Source organism: Stegostoma tigrinum, chromosome 6 (assembly GCF_030684315.1).
Source record: "Stegostoma tigrinum isolate sSteTig4 chromosome 6, sSteTig4.hap1, whole genome shotgun sequence".
NCBI lineage: Eukaryota > Metazoa > Chordata > Chondrichthyes > Orectolobiformes > Stegostomatidae > Stegostoma > Stegostoma tigrinum.
In genome coordinates this window covers 12,521,365-12,534,101 of record NC_081359.1, presented here as the reverse complement: position 1 = coordinate 12,534,101, position 12,737 = coordinate 12,521,365, and the positions used below count along the sequence as shown (strand labels likewise).

Genomic DNA, 12,737 nt, shown 5'->3' with positions numbered 1-12,737 from the left:
TGTGGGCAAGAAATGATGCCCTAGCTAGTGATGCCCACATCCCATGAATGAATAATAAAAATCTAGTTTGCCATTTGTTTAAAAAATAAATTCGCCTGTAATAAATGTGTTGTTTTTGAGTTTATTGAAAAGCCTCTTTTGTCAAAGCTCGCAGAGTTGAATTTTAGAGCTTGCCTTGATGCAAATAATGACTCAATGCAGCAGATGTCCCACGACCTAGATGTCAGCCAGCAATTTCACTCATGGAAGTCATATTTCAATAGCCTAAGGATAGCTGACTTTGCAAACTCCAGTACTGGACATGCAGCCATGGACGATATCTTAATGGTAATGTTAATTGTGGTTGACTTTGAAGTTCTCTTTTAAAGTAAACCAACAAAGCATTCAGAAAATATGATACTGCTACATGGTAATGCATAAGAAGAAAATGTGATATCATTTCCAAGGGTACAAAGCATAGAGCAATAAGTGCAGTAGTGCCAGAAATGCTCACATCCTGGGAATTAGTTTTAAAACAAAATCCACTCATCAGTACAAAAGTTCTCAATCTCTGTTAGGATTGCTAGGGTAATGGTACTCAGTCCTCTTCTGAGTGCAATAAAGCTGGACAAAAGAAAACTTTGGCTGGTAGAGTAGGAGAACTCTTCCAATAACAGTGCCAATAAAAAGGAATAACAGAGCATTTTCAATGGCTAAGGAACAGGGAAGCAGAAGTTAATAAAATTCAACCTCCATGTTTTGGTGGCCACTTTAATTTAAAGTTCAAAAGAAATAAGAAATGACTGCCAGTGACAGACTAAAGTTTTCGTACAAAAATAAGTTACATATTTTACCATTCACCACTTATGAAATATAAGGGGCTTCAGCCGGGCGGAAAGGCTAGCGACAATGGAATTGTTCTTTTTAGAGCAGAAGGCTGAAGAAGAATGTCAGTAAAGGCACTGAAAACCGTGAAGAATTATGATGGCATAAATCAGTAGAAGCTGTTCGTACTGACTGAGGGGTTGGTTATCAGAAAACATAATTTAAGGTAATGGGTAAAAAATGACAAAATGTGAAGAGTCCATTTGCGCAGTATGCTAATATGGACTCAAAACCATTGCCTGAAAGCGTGTTGGAAGCAGATCTACTAGTAAAAGAAAATTGCTACGTCCTTGAATGGGAGAAAACTATAAGGTAGGTTACAAAGTAATGCACAGGAAAAAGAGCTGACGTAGGTACAATGGCCGTAATAGCCTACTTTTATGATTCTGATTTAAGGTCAAGAAATTATTGGCCCAATGCAAAACCTTAAAAGCTGAGAACCAGACAAACAGCATGTTCAAGAGATAAGATACTTCCTTACGAAACAGATCAGATTAGCCATGCTGCCAATCCTTGACAGATGGTGATTAATTTAATCATCAAAGATTTATCGGCAGTTTCCATCCTTTTAGAGAGCATCGATGATAGACTAATTGAGTACATGATGCAAGGGAAATTGAATCATCTCAAGGATGGAGTCAAATTGTCATATACATGACAAAATCCATTGGATAAGTGGCCAAAATAACAAATGATTTGAACTGTGTGGCCGGTAGGTGGAGCCACTTCTTAGGTATACGAAATTTGTATCATTGTGTGGTTTAGAAGGTAATTTTCATTTAAACATTTGAATGTGGAAATTATAGCTTGACAGTATTATGACCACAAAGAGTCAGGCAGGTAATCAGGGGAAACATTATTACTCATCAGAGTAAGGTAGGTGGATAGTTTGGGAGTCCAGCCAGGGCCTCTGACAGTGGGCCAACGATAGAAAAATGCAATTTATCTCAGTCCTCATGTCCTGATTCACCAAAGTCAGCATCCAAACCCTTTATGATTTATTTTTACACTCATATCTATAAACTGCTTTTGCTATGGAAGGGTCGTACAGCTGATGCTTCATATTGAGCATTTCTTTTGAGCCTTAAGGTAATTCTCGTGTATATGTATTAAATTCCTGAAGACTGTCACTAAGTTTTTATTTTCTTTTTAACAATGTCTCCGATACCCAGTCTTCACAAAAATAAGCTTCTCATCATTCATCATTCAGCAACTCTGAAAGGCTTATTGCAAAGGTCACTTTAAAAATTGGAATGCAACTTTAACCCAGTCATTCTTTAACTTAGCATCTCAACATCAACTAAGTAGATATTATCCAACAGCCTGTTCAGATAAAAACTGAAAGAATTGTGGATGCTGTAAAACAGAAACAAAAACAGAAGTCTGCCGAACTTTTCCAACAATTTCTGTTTTGAGCCTGCTCAGATTTTTTGTGGAAGGGTGCCTGAACTATATTATGCCTGCAAACTGGCACTGAAGACCTGATTCAAGCCATATTGGAACAAATGTTTACAGAGGTGCTATTTTAGTCAGAACCTATGTTTTTGGTTGGATTTTGATTTTTTTTTTAGTAGAAGTTAGGAAAAGTCCCAGCTTACTTAGTTGGCCTTAAGGAAAGTTATATTGATTAGCAGGATTTTCCTTCTGCGAGGGGGAATGGGGTTTGGTGAAGATGCATGTTTAGCCAACAGCCCAGATGTACACAGTTTGTCTGAAGAGGTGTAGAAAAGGAAAACATTGCTTATTTAATAGACCTTCATTCTTGGATGTATTTTCTCAATGTCTCAACGCACATTTGTACAAGATAAGGAACTGTCAACTTGATAGTTTCTATGTAGTTAATATATTAAGAGACTGGTTGATTCACACTTGCAAAGGGTTCAAAGGTTTTTCGAAAAAAAGAGACAAATCATTGTTTTTGAAAGCTTTTCCACACTTGTCATTGTTGCTGTAGGATTTATTGGTTCTCTACAGAGCATATGGTGTCTGACAATATATGAAGGGTTTGAGCTTGCATGGAAATTTTGGGAGACCATTGGGGACAGGTGATGGCATGAAGTGATAGGTTAGCATGAGGTGTATGAGTGGGTCATTGAGGTGGGTACAGGGCCTGTGTTGGCACGGGAAGTAAAAAGGACTGTTGGGGGTTGTGGGGCACTTAGGTTGGTGTGGGATTGTGGCATGGGTAAAAGCTTTTTAAAATTATTTGTCAGAAGGTCCCAGAGTCCAGGCTATGGTCATTGATTCCTCTGAGAGGCTGTCAACCACAAATCCATTAGAAATTGCTTCAAATTCATTTAAATTATTGGTGGAAGGTGATTTTACCCCCAATGGAAGGACCGGCAAGATTGAGAATACAGTGTGCTGTCACATTTTGCACACTCTTCTCATACACTACCAAAATTTGGGGTACGAGGAATCTCAGAATTGTGTCCCAACCACTATTTATAAAGGTCCACACAATATCCCTAACTTTGCAAACAAAAACCAGCCCTTTATTGTCAAACGTAATCCATACTGCTGTTAGGTTAGTGACACAATGGTCGTATACTTTTAACAGCGTTATCCCACCTCATTGGTGTAAAAGCATTGCCTGGCAACATGAAAAAGTTACCAGGAGACCAAGTTTGTCAATGGTGAAGCCTTCATGGAAAACTCTGATAGATTCAATTTTGCACACAGTATCTTGACTTATTTTTCAAATAGATATACAAAATGAATTTTTGTTTACCAGTTGTTGTTTACAAATTCAATGCTGACTTGGTTAATAGAAAAGAATCATTTTATGTTAGCATCCTAAAACCCTGTGATTTCTACCCAAACTATCTGTACCAAACAAAATTGTTCTTCGTAATATGTAAATACATACATTGGTTTTCATATGACGTAAACTCAATTTTCCAATGCGTTTTCTTTGTCCACTGTTGATAGGATGCTTCACACGTATATATGCCAGCATAATCTTCTCTCATTGGTGCTTTGAATTTGAGGCTATTTTTGATCAGTTCAATACCTTCCGGAAGTGAATCATTGTGTCTTAGAAAAATATAAACAATTACTCAAAACACTTTAAAGTAAAGGTACTTGGCAAATATATTATGTTGCAAATACGTTCTGTTGTAAAATATTTGACATAAGTTTTGGAAAATTGATTTTCTTTCAAGCTGTAAGGATTGGAGCAAGTTGGGAGGCTGCCATGGACTAAGATGAACTGGGAGGGAAGCTTTCCTTTGCCCTCTGTTTCAGATTTAAAAAAAACAAAAGGCCAGAAAAGATTCCTTCAGCCCTCACCTGTCACCCTCTTTACCCCCTTCACATACCCCATTCCCTTTCCATACCAACACATGCTACCTCATGTCCTGTGCCACCCCTATGGTTCTTTATAGCCCTGTGCCAATTCATGCCCAGTTTCTCATCACCATGACACTTTATGGTGCCTATACCACTTATCCCTGTCTGTCAACCCCCAGATCCCTTTATTACCCTTTTGTTAATTTAGTGCCAAGTGATACCAAGCCTTGTCTGCTCAACCACCAGTCTTTTCCCTCCACCTGCCATCCCAACTCACTGAGTATCCAATATGGGCAGGGTCCAAGATTCCAAATGCCTTCAGATGACTTTATCATTTAATGAAAACACTTATTCTTAAAACAAAAAATTATTACATTTATATTCCTTTACATACATCACACATTATAACAACAAAAAAGTCATTTGAATGTATATCCCTTTTCACAACATCCATTAGAATCCATAACCTCACTCAAAGATGCAAACCGACTTCCTTTACTGTTAGAAAAACATCAATAAACAGCGTTCCAGAATCATATTCAAGGGGAACCTTGCCTCTCCAAAAGAATACCCTTGCTTTATGGATGAATCTGCAAAGTTCTGACTTTCTCCACTAAGATCTGAGCACTTTATCTTTCAGATAGCCAGGTGACCAAATTCACACTGAAATGCAACCAGCTGCTGGTTTACAGCAGCCTCAACTAAGCTTACAAGTGCTAATCCTGACCCTTGCCCATTCCTACGCCATTAGCCCCAAAAACAAAAGGAAAAATTATTGGTGCTATATTTAGGCCAGGACTCCAAATTTTTAAGCTCACCTGTCATTTTCACAATAATAGAGAGAGTCACTGTCATTGTAAAAGTCCTGGCCTATCTGTTGCATCAAATGTTCTGGTTTGAAGAGAAGTTCTGGTCGCCCTGCTACATGAAGGATATTATTACATTGTAGAGAGTTCAGGAAAGTTTTAACAATGTTGCTGGGACTGGAAGGTTTGAGTTATAAAGAAAGGCTGAACAGGTTGGGAATACTTTCACTGGAGCATAGGAGGTTGAGGGGTGACTTTACAGATGTATATAAAATCATGACAGGCATAGATAAGGTGAGTAGCAAGGATTGTTTCCCTAAAACCAGGGGGCATGTCTTTAAGATGAGGGAAGAAAAAGGGACCTAAAGGGAAAACTTTTCACAAAGTGGGTGATTTGTATGTGGAATAAGCTGCCAGTGAAAGTGACAGATGCAGGTACAGTTACAACATTTAAAAGACATTTGGTACAGGTACATGAATAGGGAAGGTTTACTGGAATATGGCCCAAATGCAGGCAAATGGGACTAGTTCAGTTTGGGAGACTTAGTCGGCGTGGATGAGTTGGACCAAAGGGTCCTTGTCTATGCAGTATGACTCTAAGATAATGAAAGTTTTAAAAAAAACATTCAACCCATCATAGCTTTCTATCCATAGAGACAGTATAGTTCCCAAATATAGTGTCTAATAATTTTTAGTTAATTCCAAAGATTCCTGGACATTAAAGGCATCAATACACGTGGGGAGACTGCCTGAGTATGGTGTTGAGAAAGAGATACAGCAGTGAATATATTGAAAGGTGAAGCAGGCTTGCTGGGTAAATAGGAGGCAATGGCTAAGCGGCACTATAGCTGGACTGTTAATCCAGAGACCCAGGTAAAGCTCCGGGAGCCCAGGTTCGAATTCAACCACAGCAGCTGGTGGAATTTGAATTCAGAAATCTCTGGAATTAGGAGTATCAGGAAGACCACAAATCCATTGCCTGTTGTTGGAAAAGCTCATCTGGGTCACCAATGTCCTTTAGGGAAGGAAACTGACATCCTCTCCTGGTCTGGCCTACATGTGACTCCAGACCCACAGCAATATGGCTGACTCTGAGCTGCCCTCTGGGCAATTAGGGATGGGTAATAAATACTGTCTAGACAGTGATGCCCTCACCCCATGAATGGATGAAGAAAAATCCTATTCCAATGTCTATGTGTCCACATTTGCACATAATTCCGTCTCCTAATTCTTCCTAAGCATCAATTTCAAATGTTACCCACTCTTTATGTGAAAAATAACTTCCAGATAACAGACCTTTTGATAGCTTCTGCCTGTTTGTCCTTGTGCTTCAGTCACAACTTAATTTGAGATGGTAATCTGAATTTGACTATTGAATTACCTTAATCATATCTTTTAAATCTAGGGGCTGGTATTAGCACTGTAATTGTATTGCCAAAATTTCAGGGGCAAGCTCACCTTTGCTTGTTTGTCTCAGCTATCTTCAAATTTTGAGAAAATGTCTCTTTAATTAGTTTGTGTTAAGCCCTTCTTCTACCTCCAGGAGAAAGTTCATTTCTCAGAGCTGCCAATGAATCAAAAGTCAACGCACACTGCTCTCAGCTACCCCAAAGAAGTGATGGCTGCTGCAGGTGGGGCAGGAACCGGTGTTTGGTGATAAGATTGGAACATTGAGGTACAGCAAGGCGGGTCACATTGAGTAATGGAGCAAGCAGGGAGGGTAGGATGATTGTGTGGGGGAACATCATTGGGGCAGATTAGCACAAAGGACTCTGGAATGATGCAGCCTTCTTTCACTGACCAATAGGCCAGAGGATGAAATGTCCAGGCGACAGAGGTCTCCTGCCATGTGTTATGGATATTTTCTAATCAATATGTTTAGAAATGCTATTACACAGCTCTGGAACAGGCTGGGCTGAGCCTGGGCCTCCTGGATCAAAGGTAGGGACATTATCACTACACTATAAGAGATGCCAAAAATGTGTCAAATTGGTACAGTGATGGAATGAGGCCATTAGTTGTGGTACTAATTGCCAACTTTAGGGCCTCAATTGGCCGTAGTTGGGCCCAAAGATCATGGGTTCAAATCACACTCCAGAAATTTGAGTATATAGGCCTGCCAATTCTCTGCATTATTTTGGGAGTGCTGCACTAATGGAGGTTAAACCAAAGGGTCTGAAGAAGGGTTTAGGCACAAAATGTCAGCCTTCCTGCTCCTCTGATGCTGCTTGACCTGCTGTGTTCATCCAGCTCTACACCTTGTTATCTCTTAAACCAAAACCTGTCTGCCTCCTCAAGTAGAAATTAAAACATTCCAGGATACTGTCAATGAAGAGTAGGAGAGTTCTCCTATTGACTTAATCAATGCTAATTCCACAGTCAACTGCTAAAGCAGGCTATATCCTTGATCTTTATAGTTCCTCCATTCTTCCCCGATAATTAATTGGTTAGGGACTGCTCAGAAACATCCTAAGGTCATGAAAGACCATTTATAAATATAAAAAATCATGTCTTTCAATCTTTCATTTTAATTCAGATCTTAGATATTAGTGATCGTCCTCTCTTCATTTCCATCTTTCGGTCAAAAGTGGGGATTTTCACTGAAGATTGCACAATGTTCAGTATCATTTGTAGCTCCTCAGATGCTGAAACAGTTTGTGCTCAAATACAACAAGGTCTGGACAATATTCAGGCTTGGGCTGACAAGCGGAAATTAAACTTCGAATCACACAAATAACAGACTGTGACCATTTCCAATTACAGATGATCGAATGGTGTTACCATGACTATGTGTCCCACTATCAACATCCATGAGGTTACCATTGACCAGAAGCTTGCTAGACTTGCCACATAAAAGCAGTGGATACAAAAGAGCAGATCAATGACTAGGAATGTGCAGCAAGTAAATAACATCCTGACTCCCCAAAACCTTTCCTCCATTTATAAGGCACAAGTCAGGAATATGATAGAATATTCCACACTTGCTAGAATTAGTGCAACTCCACCTAAATAAAAGAAACTTGACACCATCCAGGACAAAGCAGTCTGCTTAATTAGTACACATCCACACTTCCACCACTACAACAAAATGCGAGGCTGGACGAACACAGCAGGCCAAGCAGCATCCCAGGAGCACAAAAGCCGACGTTTTGGGCCTAGACCCTTCATCAGAGAGGGTCTAGGCCCGAAACGTCAGCTTTTGTGCTCCTGGGATGCTGCTTGGCCTGCTGTGTTCGTCCAGCCTCGCATTTTGTTGTCTTGGAATTCTCCAGCATCTGCAGTTCCCATTATCTCTCACACTTCCACCACTAATGCTCAGTGGCAGTGGTGAGTACCATAGCATCTTCTGTACACACAGCCACTTCCATCGAGATGGACAAGAGCAGCAGACACATGAGAATACCACCAACTGCAAGTTTTCCTCCAAGCCACTCACCATCCTGACTTGGAAATATATTGTTGTTCCTTCACTGTTGCTGGGTCAAAATCCTGGAATCTCCTCCATAAGGGCATTGCGAGTCTACCTACAGTATGTGGACTGCAGCGGTTCAAGAAGACAGCTCACCACCACCTTCTAAAGGGCAACTAGGGGTGGGCTATAAATGCTGGTTGCTCAGCAATGTCACACCTCATGAGTGAACTAATTAAAAAATTCTGTAATTTTCACCACTACCCCCCCCCCCCCCCCCCCCCCCACAACCAGAGTGCGAATGCTGCCACCGTTTCACCAAGAGATGTGGTAGAATTGTAGACAGGAGGCAAGTTAAAGACAAATAGCAAACCAAGCTTTCTGGATCTTCCATTGTGAATGCAGTGGATAGTCATAACACTGATACCACCCAGGGCAAAAAAGCCCACTTAATTAGTACACATCCACAAGCATCCACTCCTTCCATCATTGATGCTCAGTAGCAGCAGTGTGCACCACCCAGAAGATGCACTGCAGAAAATCATGGTGCATAGTATCAGCAGGATATGGGTCAACGTTGTGAATTTTTCACACAGCGAGTCACTGATCTCAATCAAGTTATCAGGCAGACTGCATCAGCAGCAAACAACTGTTACTGGCTCTCCACAAAATCTGAGAATCAGACTCCAAATGCCACAGTCCCCAGTGAAAACAACAGACCTCTCGGAATATGCCATGATTCTCTCTTGCTCTCCCCACTCAAATGGAGAATAGTAGTATTTGGTTTAGGCTATATCAAAAGGAGGTAGGTGCAGGATTTGGGTTTGTGCTGAGTAATTTTTCTCATTACTGAAAACTAATTCTCAAGATAACTCAAAGTTTGTTAAAGATAACACTAAATGGTAAATGATACCCATGCACACAAGTGTGCAGCAATAACCGTTTCTAATAACCACTTTGACATTTACTGGTAAGATCCACACTGAATACTCCATTGTCAATATTTGGATGTTACAATTGACCAGAAACTGAAAGAGACTAGCCATAAATACTGTGGCTGCAAGAACAAGTCAGAAGCTCGGAATTCTGACTCACCTCCTGTCTACCATTTGCAAAGCACAAGCCCGGTTTGTGATGATGTGCTCCCCACTTGGCTGGGTGTGTGCAGCTTCAGAACTAATTGAGATGCTTGTCACCATCCAGGACAAAACAGCCCGCTTGACTGGTACTATATCCACCGACATTCACTTTATTCTCCATCAACTAGTACCATCAGAAATTCACCAAGTTGCTTAGGCAGCACCTTCTATACCCATGACCGCTATTGATTAGAAGGACAAGAGCAGCAGATACACTGGAACACCAACACCAGCAAACTCACTTCCAAGCCACTCACCATCCTGGCTTGGAAATATATCTCCATTCTTTCAATGTTACTGGATCAAAATCCTGGAAATCCCTTCCCAACGGCATTGTTGTGACTATGAAAATAGACTACAGCTATTCAAGAAGGCAGCTCATCACTACCTTCTCAAGGGCAGCTAGGGATGGACAATAAATGCTAGCCCAGCAAATAGTGCCCACAGCCCACAAATGAAGAAAACACCACATCTATAAATGTACGCTCTCTACCACTAATCAGTGTGTACCATCTGAAAAGTGCACTGCAAAAATTCACAAAGACTTCTTACGCAGCTCTTCTCAAACCCACATAACACTACCATCTAGACAGACAAGGGCAGCAGTTACTTGGAGATACATCACTTGCAAGTCATCCCTGAAAACTACTCACCACCCTGACTTGGAAATATACTGCCAATCTATAATTGACAATGGGTCAAAATCTCCCTAATGAGACAAAATGGATTATAGCATTGAAAAAGGCAGTTCTCACCACCTTCTTAGGGGCAGTTAGGGGTGGGTAATAAATGTCGGCCCAGCCATCAATGTCCACCTCCCATGAAAGAATTCTTTTTACAAAGAAATTATTTACAGCTAACTAAAGAAATCATAATATAACACTTCCCATTCGACATCTGTGTAACAGAAGGTTAATAATCTGTAGTTCCACTCAATACAAAAGACAAAAGAATTGAACATCACAGTATTTTCTTTTCAGGCTGAAAGTGATGGCCATCAAGTAAAAACAAAACTCAAATTGACACTGGTGTGTGTTGTTAATATACAGTCAAACATAGCAGTGCACAATAGCCACCTAATAAATATTAATTGCCAGATTAGTTGGGCAGTGATGTATACAAGCAGTGCATATTGGAAAATGGCTGAGCAACGCACTTTAATTTCAGCCCATTTCTTTCAATGGACAGTGGAAGAATTGTTTTTGATGTGTTTAGCTTTCAGTTTGCAAATTGTATCATAAGTCATTCACTTTGTAAAAATGTTTGAAGCTTTCTAAATTCAGCTTTAGTGTAACAGATGAAGAAAAATTTCATGTGTGCATGGTATATATGTATTGATTTCCACTTACTTTGAGCAGATTAGCTTAACTTGGTTCACAAAACCAGTTATCTTAAACTCAATGATTTGCTCACTGTCCATGGCGTTGAAGTGAAATTTCCTTTTCTTCCCTTGGACACGACTTCTGTTTTCTTTAATTGCAATGGCAAAAGGGCCTGGGAAAGAAAGGGTTTTAGAGTTAATGGAAACTGCCTGAACGAATCATCAAAGTATGTCAAAGCAGATGATTACACTCCACATCAACAAAAGATGCATAAATTTCTCTTCTCATAGAATTCCAGCCACCATAGTATAACCTTGATGAACACAGCAGGCCCAGCAGCATCTCAGGAGCACAGTATATCTGCCAATGTGGTATACTGCATCCACTGTACCCAGTGTGGCTTCCTCGACATTGGGGAAACCAAGCGGAAGCTTGGGGACCGCTTTGCAGAACACCTCCGCTCGGTTCACAATAAACAACTGCACCTCCCAGTTGCAAATCATTTCCACTCCCCCTCCCATTCTTTAGATGACATGTCCATCATGGGCCTCCTGCACTGCCACAATGATGCCACCCGAAGGTTGCAGGAACAGCAACTCATATTTCGCTTGAGAACCCTGCAGCCATATGGTATCAATGTGGACTTCACCAGCTTCAAAATCTCCCCTTCCCCCACCGCATCCCAAAACCAGCCCAGTTCATCCCTTCCCCCCACTGCACCACACAACCAGCCCAGCTCTTCCCCTCCACCCACTGCATCCCAAAACCAGTCCAACCTGTCTCTGCCTCCCTAACCTGTTCTTCCTCTCACCCATCCCTTCCTCCCACCCCAAGCCGCACCTCCATCTCCTACCTACTAACCGCATCCCACCTCCTTGACCTGTCCGTCTTCACTGGACTGACCTATCCCCTCCCTACCTCCCCACCTATACTCTCCTCTCCACCTATCTTCTTTTCTCTCCATCTTCGGTCTGCCTCCCCCTCTCTTCCTATTTATTCCAGAACCCTCACCCAATCCCCCTCTCTGATGAAGGGTCTAGGCCCGATACGTCAGCTTTTGTGCTCCTGAGATGCTGCTTGGCCTGCTGTGTTCATCCAGCCTCACATTTTATTATCTTGGATTCTCCAGCATCTGCAGTTCCCATTATCACTCATAGTATAACCCTTGTCCTGCATTGTGAAATCTCATTCTGTCCAGAACTGGGACATAGAAATTGCTGGACAAACGAATAACACTGTTCGTTCTGTCATCACAGTAGGAAAACTATTTCATATATTTGCAATTTACACATTGAAATATTTTGCACAGGTTTCAGCCATTCACTGAAGGCCATTGGAACATGATAAGATGGGCAACAATGAAAGGGATGCCAAAAGCTTTTCACTGGATGTGAAAACATTTCCCTTCACAGGACCCTGTTCCTCATAGATAAAAAGATCGTGTGCTCATATTGCGCCTGTTTTAACTCGACAGAAAAGTTTAAACAAAGCTTGGCAGTCAACTTTCAGTTACCATTTAACTGGAGCATTCTCCATGATATTGATTCTACTGATCTGAGTCGACTTGCCAACCAAATCAGCATACTCTTCTTTTACATTTTAAGTCGGTTGCTTCACCTTATATTGATATTCTTGTGAATTGTCCTGATGGGTACAAGATTAAATGCATCAACAAAATTTGTTTTTCTGTTTCTGTACTACCAAACAGCGATCTTAAAAAATATAGTAAAATGTGAGGCTGGATGAACACAGCAGGCCAAGCAGCATCTCAGGAGCACAAAAGCTGACGTTTCGGGCCTAGACCCTTCATCAGAGAGGGGGATGGGGAGAGGGAACTGGAATAAATAGGGAGAGAGGGGGAGGCGGACTGAAGATGGAGAGTAAAGAAGATAGGTGGAGAGAGTGT

The 12,737-nt window shown here is 41.1% G+C and overlaps 1 protein-coding gene across 2 annotated transcripts in view; it reads right to left on the bottom strand.

Moving 5' to 3' along the window:
• Positions 1-12,737, bottom strand: part of LOC125453523 (nectin-1-like) — an 81,259-nt gene that overhangs the window by 21,608 nt on the left and 46,914 nt on the right. For both annotated transcript variants that reach the window (XM_048533238.2, XM_048533237.2), the window contains exons 4-5: positions 10,859-11,003; positions 3,734-3,900 (exon numbers count right to left, since the gene is read on the bottom strand). In XM_048533238.2, the coding sequence (XP_048389195.1) occupies positions 3,734-3,900; positions 10,859-11,003 (312 nt within the window). The remainder of the gene's footprint in view (positions 1-3,733; positions 3,901-10,858; positions 11,004-12,737) is intronic.